The sequence below is a fragment of the Zalophus californianus genome, chromosome 1 (assembly GCF_009762305.2).
Source record: "Zalophus californianus isolate mZalCal1 chromosome 1, mZalCal1.pri.v2, whole genome shotgun sequence".
Taxonomy (NCBI): domain Eukaryota; kingdom Metazoa; phylum Chordata; class Mammalia; order Carnivora; family Otariidae; genus Zalophus; species Zalophus californianus.
Genome location: NC_045595.1, coordinates 136,089,217 through 136,111,061, shown reverse-complemented (window position 1 = coordinate 136,111,061; position 21,845 = coordinate 136,089,217). Strand labels below are relative to the sequence as shown.

Here is a 21,845-nt window from a genome sequence, read left to right as displayed (position 1 = left end):
CCCTAATTTTCCTCAAAACCTACCTCCTGTCCACAGAAAAATGAAGACCCAGCCGGCCCTCCAATTCACTGTTCAGTCTTGCACATTTTCCCTTTACCAACACTCAGAGTGTTAAAAGATTTCTTGTTAGTTTTGGTTTTGCTGACCCCTGCCAGGGTTCTGGGCCGTTTGATGGAAGTGGGTAGGAGGCCAAACGTGAGATATTGTTGGTTTGGGCCTAATGTGCCTAATACCCAACATAGTTCACCACCCTGAAGATTAATTTCCTGACAGGGACCAACTCTGGTATCAAGAAAAACATATCCTCCTAATAATGTGACTTTGATCTTATTCAATCTAATCTGGCCTTATTACCCAAAAGCAAGTAGAGTTCCTTGTCCTAGATTTTATTACAAAAGTTGCTCACAGGCTTGGCCTGCTTCGTGGAGAAGTAGCACCTGGCCCTACCTGAGCCTCTTTCTGAATCTGTAAAATAGAGGTAATCAAACTGGCTTCTCAGATCTGTGGGCCAATGAAATGTGCTGATGTATGTGATGGACCGACTTTAGTGCCCAGCATGGCCGAGTGCCTAATGCTTCTTTTCCCTCTTCTTTAGTTATCTAATAAGCCAATTTACTTGTCACTTCTGCATCCTGCATTCTCCTACATTTTCCACGGATCTGCCCTTTCCCCTCTCCAAACCCATCAGAACTACTGTCATTCAGGGCCTGATCATTTCTCAGGCCTTTGCAAAGCTACCTTCTCTTGAACTCTGTCCCTCTTGTATCTATTTGCAGGGTGATCTCTCTTTTGTTGTCTTTTGTTGTCTTTTGTGGTTGTTGTTAAGGAAGGCAAATTTATATTGTTGTTCTTATTTATCAAGGAAAATAAATTTATAAATTAAATTTGTGGTTTTCTGTTACTAAATCACTAAAAGTGGTTGGGTTGATTTTCATCAAATTCCAGATGTTTGTTTGGAGTATTCTGACTTCAACGATGGAGCAACCCTGATACTTAGTTTGGAGGGCCCTAGGGAGAACCTCAAAAAGAAAGGAATCTCTGGGAGGACCTGAAACTGCTCCCAGTTTCCCAGCCAGAAGGGAAGGATGACTCTAGGCAAGAAAGACCCTGCTGAGTTAGCATGAATCCCTCAAATGGTTCCTGATGCTTCCAAATGAGGACCCAAGGCAGATGTCACAAGGGTACACCTTCCAAATTACAGGGGTGGATTTTTCCAGAGTTGCTTCTCACCCAGACAACCCTGTGTGCCTGCTCTGTGTGTATAACTGTCTAATGAAGGTGCAAGATTCTTGTGATCAATCCTTGGAAAGCCAGTTAAAAATAAAAACTGAAATCTGGTTCTAATAATAATATTTTTTTAAAAAGATTTTATTTATTTATTTGGCAGAGAGAGACACAGTGAGAGAGGAAACATAAGCAGGGGGAGTGGGAGAGAGGGAAGCAGGCTTCCCGCGGAGCAGGGAGCACGACGCGGGGCTCAATCCCAGGACTCTGGGATCATGACCTGAGCCGAAGGCAGATGCTTAATGACTGAGCCACTCAGGCACCCCTAATAATAATATTTTAAAACAGTTTAAAATCCAAATAAATCTAAAATACATGGTACCCATGGACATTAAATACCGGACACTACCCTTAATTTTTTAAATTTTTTAAATGAACTTTAATTTTTTTAAAAAGATTTTATTTATTTATTTGAGAAAGAGAGACAGAGGGAGAGAGAGAAAGCACAAGCAGGGGGAGCAGCAGGGAGAGGGAGAAGCAGATTCCTCGCTGAGCCGGGAGCCCAACGCGTGGCTCCATCCCAGGACCCTGGGATCATGACCTGGGCCCAAGGCAGACACTTAACCAACTGAGTCACCCAGGCACCCCTTTAATGAATTTTTAATTAATAAAAGCATTTTGCCTCTGTCTTGCCAATGTGCATACAGGCCTTCCTAGAGCCCTTTATCCTTTTTTTTTTTTTTTTTAAAGATTTTACTTATTTATTTGACAGAAAGAGACACAGCGAGAGAGGGAACACAAGCAGGGAGAGTGGGAGAGGGAAAAGCAGGCTTCCCGCGGAGCAAAGAGCCCGGTGCAGGGCTCCATCCCAGGACCCTGGGATCATGACCTGAGCCCAAGGCAAACACTTAATGACTGAGCCACCCAGCTGCCCCTGAGAGCTGTTGGTCCTTGAAAGGCTCTGAGCAGCACTTTGCAAAGAAGCAGTTAAAAGTACTGGACTTGCATTTATTTTGTTTGATACATTGTAAGGAAGTCATGGTTTCTTTTTTTTTTCTCAAGATTTTTATTTATTTTATTTGACAGAGAGGGACAGCTAGATCAGGAACACAAGCAGGGGGAGTGTGAGAGGAAGCAGGCTTCCCGGTGAGCTGGGAGCCTGACGCGGGGCCCGACGCGGGGCCCGACGCGGGGCCCGACCCCAGGACCCTGGGATCATGACCTGAGCCGGAGGCAGACGCTTAATGACTGAGCCATCCAGGTGCCCCCTAAGAAGTCATGGTTTCTAAAGCAAAGTAGCTCTATTCCATGAAAAATACTTCTTAAGCCAGAAAAGAAAAATAGTATGCAGGTGTCTTCCTTCTTGTTTTGTAATAGACTACCAAAAAATTATTCACATAACGTTAATAAGCTAACCTAAATGTATTATTCTCTATATGTTTATATTATTTCTTACATTTGTTATATATTGTTTTGGCATATATTATTTCTTATATTTATTTGTATTATGACATAATAGTAATATATTAACATATAAACAAGTGAACAAGAAGAAAATTTAGGTTTTCACTGCCTTGAAGATAAAACCCATGTCCTAAGCATGGCATACAAAGTTCTTCATAGCCTGTCTTCAAGTTACTTTATCATTTCCCTTTGCATACATCCAAATTGGCAATCCATACTTCTCTTAGGACTCCAGTTTTGTTGCCTCTGCCTGGACTGCCTTTCCTCCATCTTCTTCATCTCATGAACTCCTACCTAGTCTTTAGAACCCATCTCAGAAAGGACCTCCTGTGTGAGCTTTCTCCCTTGGCTCCTCCCTGTGTAATTCCAGCATCTTACTGTTTCCTCCTCAGTTCTATGGAGTATGTATCCATAGCTCTATATTAATATTGTTATCATTAATATGCCTGTCTTGAGAGAAGGAGCCATGCCCCATTTTTCTTTATTATTTTTTTAATCAGAGGCTTGAGAAATGTTCGATAAACAAATGAAGAAATTAAGCAAATATACGGATGAGGGGAAAGTTGCCCTGATTTCCTTGTAGAAAATGAATCAAGGAAACAGACTTATTTTTTCAAACGTGTACAGCTAGTGAGAGATTGTGGGGTCACTGATGCAGACGAGAAGGCGTTATAGTGAGTCATATAGCAGCTTAGAACACTAGACCAGGGTGAGAGAGGACATAGGTCACCTTTCCTGACTGTTGAGGCCCATGAGAGCTATAAAACCACCTCCTCTCAGTTCCAGTACACTTCTATACCTGTTTTTCCTGTCCACACATTTGGAAGCTTGCCTGCCCTTTCTCTTCTGCTCTCTGTAGCAAGTGATTCCTAGGTTAAGAAAAAAAAAAAAAGCCAGTGCATAATACTAAGTTGGAAATGGGGCAAATTGTGTTATTCTTGAATTGTGATTATTTATCAGGGTCATTTTATTGAGAAAATTGACCATTATTCACTCTTGACTAGCTGATGAGAAATGAAGAAATGGTTTTCCTCAGAATACCTTGGAGTAAATGTTAACACTCAAACATCTTTGAGTGTTTGGCCCATCTTTTGGATTTTTAAAAACTTTTATTTTGAAATAATTATAGGTTCACAGGAAGCTGCAAAAATAGTACAGTGATGTGTCATGTACCCTCACCCAGTTTCCCCAGTTGTAACATCTTACATAACTAGAATGCAGAAAATTGACATTGGTACAATCTACAGGTCAAATTTAGATTTTACCAGTTTCACATGCACTTATTTGTGTGTGTGTGTGTTTGTGTGTGTGTAGTCCTGTGCAGTCTTACCACCTGTGTAGATTGCCGTGACCACCCCACAAGCAAGAGACAGAACTAATTCCCCTCTCAAAGATTCCCTGTGCACCTGTTCTCCAGTTCTCCCCTCCTTTCCTCTTCCCCCATTCTTTGGAGTGCTTTATGTCTTTTCATATTTGATATATTTTTTTCATATTTGATATTTCTTTTTTTTTCAAATTTGATATTTCTTACTAATTCTCTTTCTTTGAGAGGATGGGTTCTCCCATTGATTCTTGTCCTGTTTCCAATGCTAGAAGTAGAAAAAAAGCACACAGCGGGGTGCTTGGGTGGCTCAGTTGTTTGGCATCTGCCTTTGGCTCGGGTCGTGGTCTCAGGGTCCTGGGGTCGAGCCCCACATCAGGTTCCCTGCTCCGCAAGAGGCCTGCTTCTCCCTCTCCCACTCTCCCTGCTTGTGTTCCCTCTCTCGCTGTGTCTCTCTCTGTCAAATAAATAAATAAACTCTTTTAAAAAAATTTTTTTTAAATTAAAAAAAGAAGAAAAGAAAAAAGCACACAGCTAGGAAGTTATAGGGGACCTTCTGTGCCTACCGGCAGGAAAATCATTAACACAAACACAAAGAGACCTCCCAAGGGAAATGATTCTTATTCCTATAATTGGCTCTTTTCCAGGAAAATGTACATTGGCTCTGTCTAGATAAAGGCTTGGCATGGTACGAAAACTGATAGGAGCTCAACAAATATTTATCAGACAAGCACAGTGATCCAACAGTGAGCAATGCATTCCATAACCAGTTCCTAAGAGAATGTAGAACAATTCTCCATTTGTTCCAGAGGGTAGTTGTTTCCAAATCAGCAAAGCTCACTGCAAATAGAAAAATAAAAAAGCTAGCAGGTCACTTATTTGTTTTTCCCTGTTTATGTATCCTTAATTTATTTCTCCAGCAGGAGACGAAAGACAAAAATAGACTACAGAACTGACTGAAGTCGTTCACCTGAAACATCACTGCTGTCAGGTGCTCTCCATTCCTAAAATCCACCTGATCCCTCTTCTCAGCCTGGTGCAGCCTGCCTTCTGACAGGAGGGAAAGGTGTGGACTGTGTAGCCACGTAGGTAATATAGTTACCAAGTGCTCAGTGAGCTTACCTGGATAGCAGGCACAGTGCTAAGAACTTTACTTATAATAGTTCATTTAATCCAGAAAACAACCCTGTGAGATAGGTGGTTTTGTTTTCTTCATTTTACAGTTGAGAAAAGTAAGAGTTCGAGAACAGAAATTTTTTTTTTTTAAGATTTTATTTATTTATTTGACAGAGAGAAAGAGAGAGAGGGAGCAAGCACAAGCAGGGGGAATGGCTGGCAGGGGAGAAGCAGGCTCCTCGCCCAGCAGGGAGCCTGACATGGAACTCAATCCCAGGACTCTTGACCTAGCTGAAGGCAGACACTTAACTGAGCCACCCAGGTGCCCCACGGAAATGTTTTGCTTAAAGCCACACAACTAGTGAGGAAGACGTGGGATGTGAACTGCTGCTAGGGAGTCCTGTGATTCATCAGGTCTGAGAGATGACACAATCTACACACAACACTTTGAAAAGCCCCCCAGGAAAATCAGTAAATCTGATGTACTGACTCTTTGAGAAGCATTGCTGGAATCTACCTCATGCAAGGAATGCCCTGCTATTCGAGTGGAGTACAGACCCAGAGAACTGATAAACTTACATGAGAGATGCTGTTGCTTCATAAATGCCAATTTCAGGGAGACAATGCTGAACGACTAGTGGCTTTTGCCCTGATGCTCTGTCTTAAGTTGTTCGTGTCTTTATTTATAAATTTATGTTTCAGCTCATCAGACTCTCGCCAGCCTGAGTAAATACTATTAGCACTTTCCACCAGAGGGAATTAAGTACCTTGTAGCTGTGGGAGCACAAGTTCAGTTACTTCCAATACTGAGGTGGATGGATTCTGACATAGCTCTCTATTTAAAGCTTTTGCACTTACTTTTCTTTTAAAAAGGAGGAGGAGAGGGAGAGGGAGAGATAAGTACTCTGGATAGGAAGAAATAAAAATATGTATAATGCCATAGAAATTTCCTTTAATCTGAAGTATATTTGGACAAATACAGGTATATGATTAGACTTAATGAAATGTTCTTAGCAAAGTCTAAAGACTGCCATATGAGGCATGAGCGTGTGAATTAACATAAAAAATAGTTTTGTGTTCCCAGGCCAACAGAATACTCATTGCATTTGTTTCATTCACAAGAACAAGGAGGCAAATATTTCAAATCACACTTAGTTTCAACATACCACGCCAAACGACTAATAAACCGCCCACAAAGAATGAAACTATTTTGAACTCATCATTCTGCAAATACACATTATGATATTAAGATATGCATAAAATTTTTAAAAAGATATGCATAAAATTGTGTAAGGCAGACAGTCCCAACCTTCCATTGAAAAGAGGAGGAGTCAAATACCCTGAAAGGGTTGGGACCCGCCTGCAGTCCCTCGGGAACTTCCTGTTGTCACCACACCTCTGAATTAGTTATCTGAGCGCTCTCTGAGCAAAGCCCTCAGTGAAACTCTAAGGCTCTGCCCAGGAAACCAGTCTTCTTGTGAATGTGATACACTCTCTCCAGTTTCCATATGCTGAGGTTATACTTCTTCATCAGTTTGATGTGCTTGGTCAAATCAGGTAGGTCATTTATTGAATGGTTTTCTTAATTTTTTAAAAAAACATTATTAGTAGTATTGTCACTTTGCATTTTATTAGCCCAGTTCCTTCAATGGACTTTTTTAAGTTTTATTTTATCATTTTTAAGGAAATAAGATATGGGTTAAATGAACTTTCTAATCCTGAAAAATTTTTTTTCTCAGTAATAAAAGAGATTATTGTTCCTTTCGATTAACTTGTTCTTCTGATGTACAAAAAATAAATGTGCTGAGAAATCTAAAAGTTATTTTCTTTCATAATTAAGTTTTCTGTGCCTTTCCACCTCTATGAAATAAGATCATTTATTTTCTGGAAATTTTAAGTTTTATTTTATTATAATATCTAATATATAGAGGATAGGTTTTTATAAGCTTTCATACACTGACAGTTTATTTCAGTTATCTTTTAGGAAAACATGACTTTATGTAAACCTCTTGGAATGGTGCCTGGCATATTGATAACTTAAAATTATTAATCATAATAAATATAAATTAAAACAGTAAGGTACAGGGTCACCTGGCTGGCTCAGTTGTAAGAGCATTCAACTCTTGATCTCAGGGTCATGAGCTTGAGCCCCACATTGAATGTAGAGATTACTAAGTGAGTGAATGAATAAATGAATAAATGAATAAATAAATAAATAAAAATAAATAAATCAGTAATGTACATAGGGTAACAAAAATAAAAAGAAATGCTTTTTTTTAGAAGAAACTCAGCCTTCTTAGGAATCCAGTTCTTTTTTTTATGATAGTTTAGTCTTGTGAAATTTTACCATAGTTTATGGTAATAAAAATTGGTACAATTTTCTTAAGGGAAATATGTTACGTATAGTATCCATAAAAATGTTCATGCCCTTTGAACTAGTAAAACCATTGCTGAGAATTTATTCTAAGGAAATAACTTTTAAAAGGGAAAAAAGCTCATAAGAAGATGATTCTAACTATGTCACTTACAATAACTGAAACTAGGTTCAGCAGAAATGTTTCTATGTACAGGAATGGATAAAGTCCAACATAACAAACTTTTTGAAAAAACCCTTTAGAATAACTCTGAAGTTACGCAGAATTGTGCAAACATGTTTATAAAATAATGTCAAGTAGACAAAACAGAATTCAAATTTGTAGATAAACTAAGATTACAACTGTGTTAAAATCATGTATCCATGCCTGTAAATAAGGTTTAGAAAGGAAATGGAAAAGTTAAAATAGTTGTTTTAGGATTTCAGGCTTATATAAATAAATTTTTCTTAATTTGTGCTTTTGAAGTTGATTTAACAGTAAGTTACAATTATACTAATGATAGTATTTTTCACTGAGAAGTCAACATTTTAAAGTGTGTGTTAATTATAATTTTTAAATTTAAAAAATGAACATAAATTTAGAGATAGTTTTAGGAGAGTGGGGCTAACCCTGACACAAAAACCTGATGCTGATTTGTGGGTAATTTTCTTCCAGTCTTGCATTGTATATCTCTGTATACAAAGTCGGGACTTAATTTTTTGGTGTCCTGCCTTTTTACTTAACATTACCTCATCAGTAAAGTCTTATTTTAAGCAATTCTAGAAGACTCACTGCTGAATTACAGAATCTAAGCAGAGACACACCACAGTAAACTTCTGTAGCTAGAAGGAAAAAACTAATTATAGCTGTAAGCTATATTTAGACTTCTCAGTATCTTGCAACTTCCATGGGAGAGGGTATTGAATAAAATGCATCTGATAGTAGAAATTATTAATCATAAATACAATGACTTTCTGCTTTTCCCTTCTTTGGTTTGTTGTCCAAAAACCAACAAGTATTAAGATGTGATTCGGAAATGCAGAGGATACCGGTCATTCGCTATTGGAGATCTTTGTTCTGTTCTAACCTTTGTGAAATCATGATGGGAATGTTTGCCATAATTTTACCAGTGAACAAAGCAATGGCTAGCAAGCTCTAGTGTGCACCAGAATCACCCGGGGACTTGTTTAAAATGCAGACCATCCCCAAAGATCCAGACTCAGTGGGTCTGGGGTGAGATCCTGGAATCGACATTTCTTTTTTTTTTTTTTTTAAAGATTTTATTTATTTATTTGAGAGAGAGAATGAGATAGAGAGAGAGCATGAGAGGGGAGAGGGTCAGAGGGAGAAGCAGACTCCCCGCTGAGCAGGGAGCCCGAGGCGGGACTCGATCTCTGGACTCCAGGATCATGACCTGAGCCGAAGGCAGTCGCTTAACCAACTGAGCCACCCAGGCGCCCCTGGAATCGACATTTCTAAGAAAACCTCTGGTTTTTGCAGGTGGAGGTGATCCAAAGGACAAATGCTGACAACTATTGTTCTAAATTAAGGCTGTGGTCATAAATATATTTTAAAGTTACTCTTCTATCAATACTTTGGCTTATGGAAATAGATATTTGCCTAGAGAAAATAGCTTAGTGCCCAAAACAGAGAATTACTTCCTCGAATATTTGAAGTCCTCCCGAGATAATAATTTATAACTCCGTGGTGTGTGTGTGTGTGTGTGTGTGTGTGAGAGAGAGAGAGAGAGACAGACAGACAGACAGACAGACAGACTTACCCTTCTCTGACAGGGAGACAAAGGTGAGAGGTGGGAGGGTATGAATGTGCACGTTGACGCACATGATCAAGAGATGAGAATGAGGAAATACAGTATCTCACTTGTTTTCTCGGTTGTATTCTAGAAATTATGCTGGCAGTTAAAAGCAGAAATGTCCAACCAGGATGGCATATGCTTCTTGCCTGTATTTGTTGGGGTTTTAAAAAAGAAACGAGGGCGCCTGGGTGGCTCAGTCGTTAAGCGTCTGCCTTCGGCTCAGGTCATGATCCCAGGGTCCTGGGATCGAGCCCCGCATCGGGCTCCCTGCTCCGCAGGAAGCCTGCTTCTCCCTCTCCTACTCCCCCTGCTTGTGTTCCCTCTCTCGCTGTGTCTCTCTCTGTCAAAAAAATAAATAAAATCTTTAAAAAAAAAAAAAAAGAAACGAGATACTCCACCAGGTTTGGCCCTAGCCAACTGGGAATGTTTCTGTCTGTGAGCAAGAATGTCCTGTCCCCTTCAAGGTGCTTCAGGACAGATCAATAATCAAAATGATGTGAGACAGATTAACAGCAGAAAATCAAATTTAATTTAGTACCTATGGGGAGTCCACGGAAATTCCAAGGGACGGTCAGGCAAAATGAGGTATATATGTCATTCTAAATTAAGGAGAAGTAGGTAGAGGTCTGGGACTTCAAAGGGAAGGAATGAATTCACAGGAAAATGAAAAAGAATAAGTGTTTGGTAAATGTGTTTGCTGGGCCACTCAGAAACAATGGGATGTAGAAAACTTTGATCAAAGAGGCGTTACTAGGTTCCTCCCTGTCTACCACACTTAATTCATAACAGTGTAGTTATCTATGGTGATAGCTCTCCTCCTGGAGCTGGTCCTCTATCTAAATCCTTTTTAGGCTGTTGAGGGGGAGGTAAAGAGCTTTTCTTGAATCTCCTGGGTTTTGATTGCCTTTTATTTATTTATTTATTTATTTATTTATTTATTTATTTATTTATGGTTTTGTTTTAAGAGAGAGAGTGAGGGGGTTGGGGAGACGCACAGGGAGATGTAGAGAGAGAGAATCTTAAGCAGGCTCCATGCCCAGTGTGGAGCCTGATGTGGGGCTCCATCTCACAACCCTGAGGTCATGACCTGAGCTGAAATCAAGAGTCAGATGCTTACCCCACTGAAGCACCCAGGTGCCCCATTGATTGCTTTTAATTCAAAATAATCTTCATGCCAAAGTGGCCTTATTTGGGGGCAGCCTGCCCTTGGCCCCTACCCTTCACCATCTGGTTCAGAACAGATTTCTAATGCCAAATTCAGTGTGGTTCCTCTGCATAAAAAAATACATGAACTGAGTTACTTTCCAGATTTAAAAAATTTAATAAAATTTCATAGTAGGAAAATGTCACTTCCCCCTTCTACCTCTTTTTCAAAATAGGAGTCCAGGTGCCTGGGTGGCTTAGTCGTTAAGCATCGGCTTTTGGCTCAGGTCACGGTCCCAAGGTCCCGGATCAAGTTCCACATCGGGCTCCCTGCTCCGCGGGAAGCCTGCTTCTCCCTCTCCCACTCCCCCTGCTTGTGTTCCTTCTCTCACCGTGTCTCTGTCAAATAAATAAAATCTTTAAAAAAAAACATAGGAGCCCAACTCATATTTTTTTGTTTGTTTGTTTGTTTTCTCCGTGGCAGTTTCTGGCCTAAACGGATTTTTATTCTGGGACTATTGGAAATTACTTCAGAACAGTGTTTTCCCGCAAGCATAAAAATGTGCTCTAGTGTGGGTTCCAGGAAACATCCTGACTTCACCAACTGACATGTGGTGAGCTGTGTCTCAGACACTGACTAGTACCTGTAGCCCAGAATGTGGAATCCTTGACAGTGCATCCCTTAATCTTGGTATCAGTAAATACTTTCAGGAAACATCAAATCAGTATACCTGTCGGTGGAACCTCTGTTCTAAAGAAGTTATTAACACCTGTGTCATATTTGGGGGTGGGAGAAATGATAGCTTGACACACCTTGAAACCCAAAACTTGAAATAAAAGAAGTGTGAGTCAGGGCCATCCTTGTTTTACTTCCTGACTGAATACCATGCGTCGATAGTAAATTAAACCCTGGTCACTTGGGCTTGGTTAGTGGACTACACTTCACCAACCCTAAGTCTAAGAGAAACTGATACTTTCATTTTTAATCAGTTGACTCAGCCACACTGAGAGACTGAATATGAACCTACCCGTACTTATTGATTCTCAGAGAATCTCAGAACTTTCTCTCCCCCTGCCCTCACTTACAATTGCTTTATCAGTGGGTTATTTCTGTCCATAATTCGATCTTCTCTTTTCACTGACACCTCTTTGGATATGAATGAGGAGCCTCTTTTTGTAGAAGCTTTCCCCCAGTCAGAAATGTGGGAAATGAAATCAGTTCCCAAAGCACACAGAAGCTAAAAAGCTGGAACTGTGTGTGGCACCAAGACAGCTTGGGCGGCTTCATTTCGCTTCAGGGCAGCAGGTCTTGTGACGTTAAAGCAAAAGTATCCCTTGGAAGTCTCATCAGAAGGGGAGTGGGGTGGTCAGTGATCAGTCTGAGAGAATCACACTTTTCTCTCCAGCTGGGACTCAGCTGAAATAGGTCAGTCTAGGGAAACGGGGGTCTATCTGTTTTCTCTGTTGTATCCTAAATAAGTATAGCCAGTGGCTAAAAGACTGGAGGTGTCCTTCCAATCAAGAGGGCATTTTGCCTATCCAACACAGTTTTCTCTGGCAAAGATAAAACAAGGTAACAGTTGTAAGTAGTTCCTAAGCCTGAGAATAAGAGTAGTTTATTTTTGCAGGAACAGGTACAAACCCTCCCCACAACAGACTAACTGAAGTGGGGGCTTTATTCAGTGGTAATTCTCCCATTTAAACTGTTACTCAATGGTTTTTAGTATATTCACAGGTATGTGCAACAATTACCAGTCAATTTTAGAACATTTTCATGACCTCAGAAAGGAACCTGGCACCATTTAGCTACTGTACCCTATTTCCCCAACTCCCTCCTTCCCCCAGCCCTTAGCAACCACTGATCTACTTTCTGTTTCTATAGATTCCCCTACTCTGGACATTTCATATGAATGGGGTAATATGATTTGTGGTCTTTTGTGACTAACTTCTTCATTTATCATAATGCTTTCAAGAGTCATCCTTATTGTAGCATATGGAAGCATGTTTATTAACCAAAGGGTATTTAATTAGATAAAAAATCCTGCTTAACATAAAGGTGACAAAACACCTAGTTGGTCAACATTTTATTTTATTTTATTTGTTTATTTATTTATTTTAAAGATTTTATTTTTAAGTAATCTCTGCACCCAACGTGGGGCTCGAACTCACAACCCTGAGACCAAAATTTTCACGCTCTACCGATGGAACCAGCCAGGTGCCTCTGGTCAACATTTTAATTCCAAGAGTAATGTATGGTTCTTTTCAGATCTTTTAATTAAAATTAAAAGAAATTTTAATTTCTTGCTATATTCATTTTTTTAGATTTGGGTTGTCTTTGGTTAGTAAGACTGCACTGGAAATTTATTTTCCTAAATTAGGTGCCTCACATCCTTTCAAATCAGCTAGGTTGGGCAGATCTTAGAATTTTGTGTCCAAAAGGAATGCAAGAGATTAGCTAAGTCTCTAAGGAATGAGGAACCAATCGGTCAATATAAGGACAAAGATGGCCCAAAAAGGTTATTTGTTTTACTGGTTAATGACAGCGCCAGAACCAAACCCAGTTCTCTGGCCAGGGAGAAGCACTGTCACCTGTATACTGGCTAATATGCTTCCCTTTTCCAAAATCCTTCCAAAATGATGGAAGGAAAGTAGCTAGTATTTATTGAGCACTTGCTTTATATCAGATCCCATGCTAAGCAATTTACTTATTTTACTTGACCTTCATAACAACCCTGTGAGATCAGTACTTTGTCAGGGAGCACGAATTTCCTGTCCCCTTCAAGCCAGACCAAGAATCAAATGAGCATGCGACAGATAAACATCAGAAAATCAAATTTAATTTAGTACCTACGGGGAGTCCATGGAAATTCCAAGGGACGGTCAGGCAAAATGAGGTATATATGTCATTCTAAATTAAGGAGAAGTAGGTAGAGGTCTGGGACTTCAAAGGGAAGGAATGAATTCACAGGAAAATGAAAAAGAATAAGTGTTTGGTAAATGTGTTTGCTGGGCCACCCAGAAACAATGGGACATAGAGACTTTGATCAAAGAGGCCTTACTGGGTTCCTCCCTGTCTACCACACCTAATTCATAACAGTGTAGTTATCTATGGTGATAGCTCTCCTCCTGGAGCTGGTCCTCTAAATTCTTTTTAGGCTGTTGAGGGGGAGGTAAAGGCTTTTCATGAATCCACTGGGTTTTGATTGCTTTTTAATTCAAAGTAATCTTCATGTCAAGTAGTCCACGTTAGAGTGGACTGCCCTTGGCCTCTACAAATATTAACCCAACTCATCATCCACATCATCGACAATTATTAATTTTAGCATTTACTATGCACCACCTAGTACTTTAGATACTTCATACACATTATCTCTAATTCTCACCACAATCCTGATAGCAGGGCTGGGATTAAGGTGAGGTCAGTGAAGCACTCACCAGGTGGAAAATTTAAGGGGGTAAGGGAGACCATAACTCAATAATCAAGATAAATTACATTTATGATTTTAATGCAATAAAAATAGTTTTCATGGGGCGCCTGGGTGGCTCAGCCGTCTGCTTCCGGCTCAGGTCATGATCCCGGGGTCCTGGGATCAAGTCCTAACATCGGGCTCCCTGCTCAGTGGGAAGCCTGCTTCTGCCTCTTCCACTCCCCCTGCTGTGTTCCCTCTCCCTCTGCCTCTCTCTCTGTCAAATAAATAAAATCTTTGAAAAAAGAAAATATTTTTCATGATATTTTAATGCAGTATGTAAATGATATTTTAATGTTTAAGTAATATTTTATTGTAAATAATATGTATATCATTAATAATGCATTCTCACAGTACATAATAAATGATATGCATAAGTGATATTTTTGGGCATAAGATGATATTTTGATATTTGATATTTTGATAGGCATAAGTGATATCTTTGAAAATGAAAATCAATGCAAATAAGTCAATTAGAAAAAAATATCAGGGGCACCTGGGTGGCTCAGTAGGGTAAGCGTCTGATTCTTGGTTTTGGCTCAGGTCATCTCAGGGTTTTGAGTTTGAGGCCTGCATCAGGCTCCACATTCAGCAGGGATTCTGCTTGGGATTCTTTCTTTCCCTCTGCCCTTCCCCCAACTTATGTGCGCACACTCTCTCTCTAAAATAAATAAATCTTTTTGTTATATGCAAACAATGAATCATGGAACACTACATCAAAAAAAAATTAAAAAAAGGAAACTAAATTTTATGTGAAGACAGACTATTGTTTGTTTTACAACTCTGTGTTGTTATATGTATATATAGGAGAAGTCATTTCCAGTCAGCCAGCTGTCCCTGGGCCCATGCCATCTTCATTTCCTTGCTAGGTGATTTGGTTTATGAGAGTTGACAGTGGTATCTGAACAGACTGAATAACAAAGGGCCGTATCTGTGGTCATGGTTTTTGAGTGACTATCGAGCTTTTATAAACTTTTACCCACTTGGTTCAAAGTCTGGGAGGATACTTTGGTAAGTAAATATGCAGTTGTTGTTTGTTGTTTTTTTTCTCTTGCCTCGGGCTCTATATGGCTCTGCAGAGCACTGTCTGACAGATTGGCATTATTATGATCATTTTACACATGTGAAACTGAGGCTCAGAGAGGTTAGGTAATTAATTACCAAGGGTCACATAGCTAGGAAGCAATGACTCTGAAATCCGTGCTCCAAAATCATGTTGTATTTTGTTTAGGACATTGGACCAAGGTTGGCAAACTTTTTCTGTAAAGAGCCAGATAGTAAATATTTTCAGCTTTGTGGGCCATTGGTCACTTTTACAACCGCTCAACTCGGCCTTATAACAGGAAAGCAGCCGTAGATGATACATAAATGGTCATGGCCATACTTGGCCAATGGGTGACCATGCATTAGACCATAACAAAATACCTCGGGGACAACTATGTTATCTCTGAAGATGTTCTATCCAGGTTTCTTTGACATCTTACTCTACTCTGCTCTCATCTCAACCTGTTCTCCTTTGGAGTCTGAATTCCTCATTGGATGGGAGACATCACCCATTCAGTTGTAATTTTCCAATCTTTCGTTAACACTAACTGGCATTTCAGAGTAATTGAATTTCAAAGTAGACTGAAGAGGAAAGACCATGTTTTTCTGCTTCAAATAAACTCTAATAATAGAAGAGGTTAAGCTTTAGAAACCAGTTTAACATGTTCTGTGGATATTTGGTTAAAGACTCTGTTAATACTACTTCCAAGTAAATTTGACTTCATAACAAAACAACACAATAAGCAAAAAGAGGTTTGCTTTCTGAAGACATACAAGTAAATTATTTTAGGAATATAAACTAGAAATTAAATATAAATATAGAGAACTATGTTTATGAGGGTGAAGCAATTTAACAGATTTGCTATTCACAGATATCTAGTCCTTGCCTCCAAATTGCCTGCCTGCCCTCCAAACTGCCTGAGAATTTGGGGTCCAACAAGACACGTTCCTGCTCTATGTGCTGGGCCATAATACTAGACAAAAAACAAGACAGCACTTGCCCTCAAGGAGCTTAAACTAACTTGTAACATGGTCCAAAAGGAGATAAATTTAATATTTTCTTTTAAAATGTTACTAATTCTGAGGGGAAAAGAATGAATAGCCTCAGGTAGTTTTAAGCAGAGAACATCATAAATGGAATGCAGAACCCATTTTTGTTTGCACATTATTTTGCAGGCCTTATTACCTGCAGACATATTTTTACACAATTTAGTCATAATGCATGTGTCATTTCATACTCCATTTATTTCATAAACATTATATCATTATATCATATACTACTTGTAGTATCCGGGTGGATCTGAATGGCTGAATAATGTGATACTTGCTTATTCACGAAACGTTTATTGATGTCAGCTCTAAGCCAGGCTCTGTTGTTGGCACTGGGTATACAACAATAAACAGATCAGTTATTTTGGAGCATGGACACCGGTAGGGAAAGTTATTTCAGAACAAGAAAAGAATGCTTCAGGTGTGTGGTAGGAAAAAAGCAAGTAGCATAGAAGGGTCAAAGTTCTCTAGAATGGGATTCAATAGAAGAAGAAAGTAGAATAATACCTATAAATCCTGGAGGAAAGAATATTGTTTGAAGCCAGGTCATCATTTAGGCCTAGGAATTCTTTATGGATATGAATGAACTTAGGAGCTGTATTATCCATTCGCCCTTCTTGAAAAGACAGCAAGAGCTCTCGCCCAGGGGTGAATGAAGAAGCCTAGGAAAAGGATTCACTGGGAGCAATGATTGTGTACATTATCGCGCTAAAACTACATAACTGGGGAAATACGAGAACCACGGTTCCGGAAGATAATTTTTATATACAGCCCATTCTTGTTATTCATGGTAGTTAATGTTAATTTTTATATACAGCCCATTCTCGTTACTCATGGTAGTTAATGTGCCATAAAGGACCGGCAAACACTGAATTAGCAAAGACTGAACCATTGCTCCTAGGGGCAATACAGGGTTAGGTTCCTGCAAGCCTTTGGTTACAACATTTTTGTTGACCAATCAATACATAATCTTATTTTACGTATGTTTCTTTTTAAAGACACTTTACTGAGGGTGCCTGGGTGGCTCAGTCTGTTGAGCGTCTGACTTTTGATTTTGGCTCAGGTCATGATCTCAGGGTGGAGAGATTGAGCCCCACATCAGGCTCCACACTCAGCAGGGAGTCTGCTTGAGATTCCCCTGCCCGCCTGCACTCTTGCTCTCTAAAATCAATCAATCAATCAATCAATCAATCAATCTTTAAAAAAATTAAAAAATAAAGACATTTTATTTAATATATATTGTTTACTCATAACACTGAAGTCATGGCCAACAGCACTATAACTCATTCCTGAATGAAGCTTATCTGAGATACATATTTTCTCTGTAAGGTACATCACAGCACTTCAGGATTGTGCTTGGGGACCACATTAAAGGGTGAAATCACCAAGAAAAAGTACAAGAAGCAAAAAACTTGGCAGTAAATAGACTGGGAAAAGGACATTCGTTATGAAAGCTGAAACAAGAAGGCAGAGTGTCACCATGTTTGGCCTCATTTGAGAGTGGGCATGTGGGACAACCTTTTTTGCCATTCTGCACATGTCCATGGATGACAGCAAAAGCACCCCAAGTATTGATTTGGGGGGTTTACAAATTTTAGTGAGTAGGTGAATTCATAAATATGAAATCCATAAGTAATGGGGATTGACTATATCTTGACAATAGGAACAAAAAGTGTACGTTTGTGTGAGTGTGTGTGTATGTTCTGAAGGAGGGGCCAGGGAGGGTATGAAAGACCATGTGTGTTAACTTTCTTGTCTTTCTTGGTAGAAAATGAGGGGCTAGAGCAGGTACAATAAATACAACAGAAACTCTCTGTTTCTGTTGATGCATCAATACAGAGGCTTAAATATTATTTATTTTTTAAACTAAAAAAGGAATCACTAGATGAATTAAAAATAATTTTATAACTAACGAAAATCAGGAGATAGACATTGGGTCAGTGAGGAGAAGTACTGGGTGTGCTGATGTCCTCATTATTTGTAAGGGAGGATCATTTGATACTGTCTCAAGTTACTAAAGCAAGGACTAGAGCCGAGAGGGCAAAGAACTGTTCTGGCAAAGGAAAGCAGCAGGAAGCATGGCAGAAGTTAGAAAGGTGCTCCACGGTAGTCAGAAATGCACCCCACAGATGCCCAAGAATCCTTGCCAGGGGTTCACCTTAGTGGATAAATACAGTATTAAGTCCAAGTGGGTCAGCTCGGGTCCTCCCAGAAGCAGACACCAGCATGGGATGGGACACGCAAGAGATCTACCGAAGGAACTGCGCGGGAAGGAGAAAGGAGGTGGTGGCGGGCCGAGAGAGCCTGCACACCGTGATACACAGCGGACATCCCGGCGAAAGGAGGCGGGGCAAGGAAGGGTTGCGTAGGGAGAGCTGCGGTACGGTTGTGAGACTATTTCAGCCGCGCTGATGGGGTATCCCTGAGCCAAAGTTGCCTGTTCTGGGAGGCCCCCGTGAGGAAGGACGAGCCGGCCAGGTCTGGCTCGAGTACCCCGCAGTGCTAGGTCACCGGCTGGGAGCAGCCTGGGGTGTGTGGGGGGGGGGGCGGTGCAGGGGGAGCCACGGCTTCGTGTGAACCCTGCGGAGTGGCTGGAGACGCAGGTGACTTCACCATACTCCCCGTGGCAGGTTCTCTTGAAGGCAGATCTGAGGGAGGCACTTCTGTGGCCTCCGCACCAATTATATCTGTTATGCCAATAAACGTGAACTCACCTGTTTTCTTTAAAAGGGCTCAGACTGGGCCATAAAATAAAACCCAGCTAGACGCTCTATGAAAGACCCCTTAAAACAGAGGGATTCAGAGGTTAAAAAGGATAAAATCATGCTAGGTAAATGAAAGCCTAGTTATAATCGTTTGATGGGATTCAAGCAAAGAAAACACATTAAAATGAAAAAGGATATAATACCTGAAACTTTAGTCTAGGTAATAAAAGTAAACATCGATGAAATCAAAACTTAATAGTTTGGGAACTTGAATTTGTCCCTTAGTGTAATGTTATACTTTGCTAAAGGGATCTTCCATTCTTAGCATTTAGATACATGCTTTCAAGTTGATGTAAGAGAAGATTCTTGATTCCCAGGGGAAACTCCCTATTTAAATTCTTATTTTATACACTATCTCCTTTACATGGCATATTATCAAGGTTGCAGTTTCATACTTAAAAAAGATTTTATTTATCTATTTGAGAGAGAGAGAATGAGAGAGAGAGAGCACAAGAGGGAAGAGGGTCAGAGGGAGAAGCAGACTCCCTGCTGAGCAGGGAGCCGGACGTGGGACTCGATCCCAGGACTCCAGGATCATGACCTGAGCCAAAGGCAGTCGCTTAACCAACTGAGCCACCCAGGCGCCCCTTCATATTTATTTATGTGTTTTATTTCATTAATGCCTGACTCACAATCTAAAATGCCACCTGATCCAGAACCTAAGGGAGGGTAGACTTATGGATGAATTGCACATTTCCTCTGAGGATGAGAGAGAATACATATAAAGCTGTTAGAGTATTTTGTACTGAGAGAGAGGAGCAAGGAAATTCATTTTTCATTCAGTACTTAACAATGGGCTTCTCCAGAGCCCAATGCCATTATAAAAATAGGACATTAAAAATATATGAAGTCAGAGTGGTTCTAGCAAATGAAAAATAAAAATCCACTTGTTCTGGGGGCGCCTGGGTGGCTCAGTCAGTTAAGTGTTCAACTCTTGATCTCCACTCGGGTCCTGATCTCAGGCTCGGGAGTTCAAGCCCCACCTTGGGCTCTACGCTGAGCGTGTAGCCTACTTTAAAAAAGTAAATAAAAATCCGCTTGTTCTGCCCTTTCTGCCTTTCAGTAACTGTACATTGTAAGGGGTCTAGTAAAGACTCAGCAAGTCAAAGAGGTTGGTTGAGCCATTCCGTAGACATGGAAAGTGGCACATGTGCTGAAAATAGCTCTGGCCCAAGCTTCATGACTCTAGTCTGAGCCTTCCAACATCCCAGATGTGTGACTTTTGGCACACTGGCCTAATATGGCTCAAAATGAACACCCCTAGCAATTAAATAGTCCCCTCTTTTGGAAGGGGATCTCTACCTTCCCCAATATGGCCTCATTCCTAATTAATCTCCACAGCATTCCTCTCTCGGGCAGGTAGGTAAGTGAAGGATGACATAATTTCCCCAGGTTGCCTGGTGAGTCAGTTGCACAACTAGGAACAAAGCCCAGTTTTACTGGTGGCTAAGACCAAGAGGCTCAGCCCTACCTCGTGACACCTCCTCTTCAGTAAAATGACTAATTAAACAGTCAATTATTTGCTCTGGGTCTTGCTCTACAAATACCAGACAAGTTTCAGAGTCCACGTTCTCCAGGAGCATGGAATCTACAGGAAAAGAAAAATGGAAAAGGCCAAGAGATGGGGAAAATGGTTACATAGATGAGTAAGGTCTGCCATTTAATGCACAACATAGTGACTATAGTTAATTATACTGTACCGTATCCTTGAAATTTGCTAAGAGAGTAGATCTTAAATGTTCTCGCCACACACACAAAAACATGTAACTATGTGAGATGATGGGTGTGTTAACCTTATTGTGGAAATCATTTTACAATATCACATATATCAAATCATCATGCTTTATACCTTAAACCTACACAGTGTAATTTGTCAATTATATCTCAATAAAGCTGGGGGAGAGGGGAGGACAGGCAGTTGTGAGCGCGTTTCACTGTACATGCTAGAGCAAACGGAGGAATATGTGAGTACGGGGCTCAATTTTTAACCAGTTATCTCTAGGGTGAGGAATTTCAAAACCTCAATTTTTAACCTTCTATTTGAGCTTCTTCTGTTCATTCTATTTGGAACTTCATTCATTGCTGAGTACCAGAGCCTTTGCAAGAAGTTTCAAATAAAAGCATACATGAATGGACCCAGGTTCTTCTTTAAGAAAAGATTTATCTATTTATTTGAGAAAGAGAGCAAGTACAGAGGGTGGGGGCAGAGGGAGAGGGAGAGAGAGTCCCAAGCAGACTCTGTGCTGAGCACAGAGCCTGACCCAGGGCTTGATCTCACGACCCTGAGGTCACAACCTGAGCAAAACCCAGAGTCAGACACTTGACCGAGTGGGTCACCCAGGGAACCCCTGAATAGACCCAGGTTATTGAGAAAGGGTAGAGATGCCAGGATGAAGTCTGTTCTGAGGCTCAGAATGAGGGAAGAGTTATTCCTGGGTAGATTCACTGAGAATAAAGGCAAAGGGCAGATGGTTCTTAAATTTCTGTCAGAGGAAGGTAGAACAGGTGTTTCCCAAGGCCCTCTAGTCTCCTGTTGACCAGTTGCAAGTCAATAGTCTTCCCCTTCTATTCCCTCCCACAAAGAATGGCCGTCCGTAGGACCTTGCCCCGTCTCCTGAATGTCCTAAAGGACGATCTCCAGCTTGCACCTAGGGACTGATTGTTGCTTCACTTACCTCCAACTTGGCTTCTCTCTCAGCCAAATAGGATGTAGGAGAGTTGGTCATAACATAGTTTCAAATAATTTTTATAATTAAAAAAAAAAAGTCTTCCCAAACATTATATTTTGGATCTGCATGCCAGTGTTGATCAGAGGTTTACTTTTAACTTTTGATTGTTCTTTTTTTTTTTTAAGATTTATTAATTTATTTGAGAGAGCGAGCAGACTAGCGAGAACTTGAGGGGTGGGGTGGGAATGGGAGCAGAGGGAGAGGGAGAGGGAGAATCAGACTCCCTGCCAAGCAGAGAGCCCAACTCAGGGCTCAGTCCCAGGTCCCCGGGATCACGACCCGAGCTGAAGGCAGATGCTCAACCGACTGAGGCACCCAGGACCCCTTGACTGTGGTTCTTGATCAAGACCTT

At 40.5% G+C, this 21,845-nt stretch overlaps 1 protein-coding gene across 5 annotated transcripts in view; it reads left to right on the top strand.

Moving 5' to 3' along the window:
* The first annotated feature begins 6,545 nt into the window (after positions 1-6,545).
* Positions 6,546-21,845, top strand: part of LIPH (lipase H) — a 47,504-nt gene continuing 32,204 nt past the window's right edge. For all 5 annotated transcript variants that reach the window (XM_027582128.2, XM_027582125.2, XM_027582127.2 and 2 more), the window contains exon 1: positions 6,546-6,682. In XM_027582128.2, the coding sequence (XP_027437929.1) occupies positions 6,634-6,682 (49 nt within the window). In that variant the 5' untranslated portion in view covers positions 6,546-6,633. The remainder of the gene's footprint in view (positions 6,683-21,845) is intronic.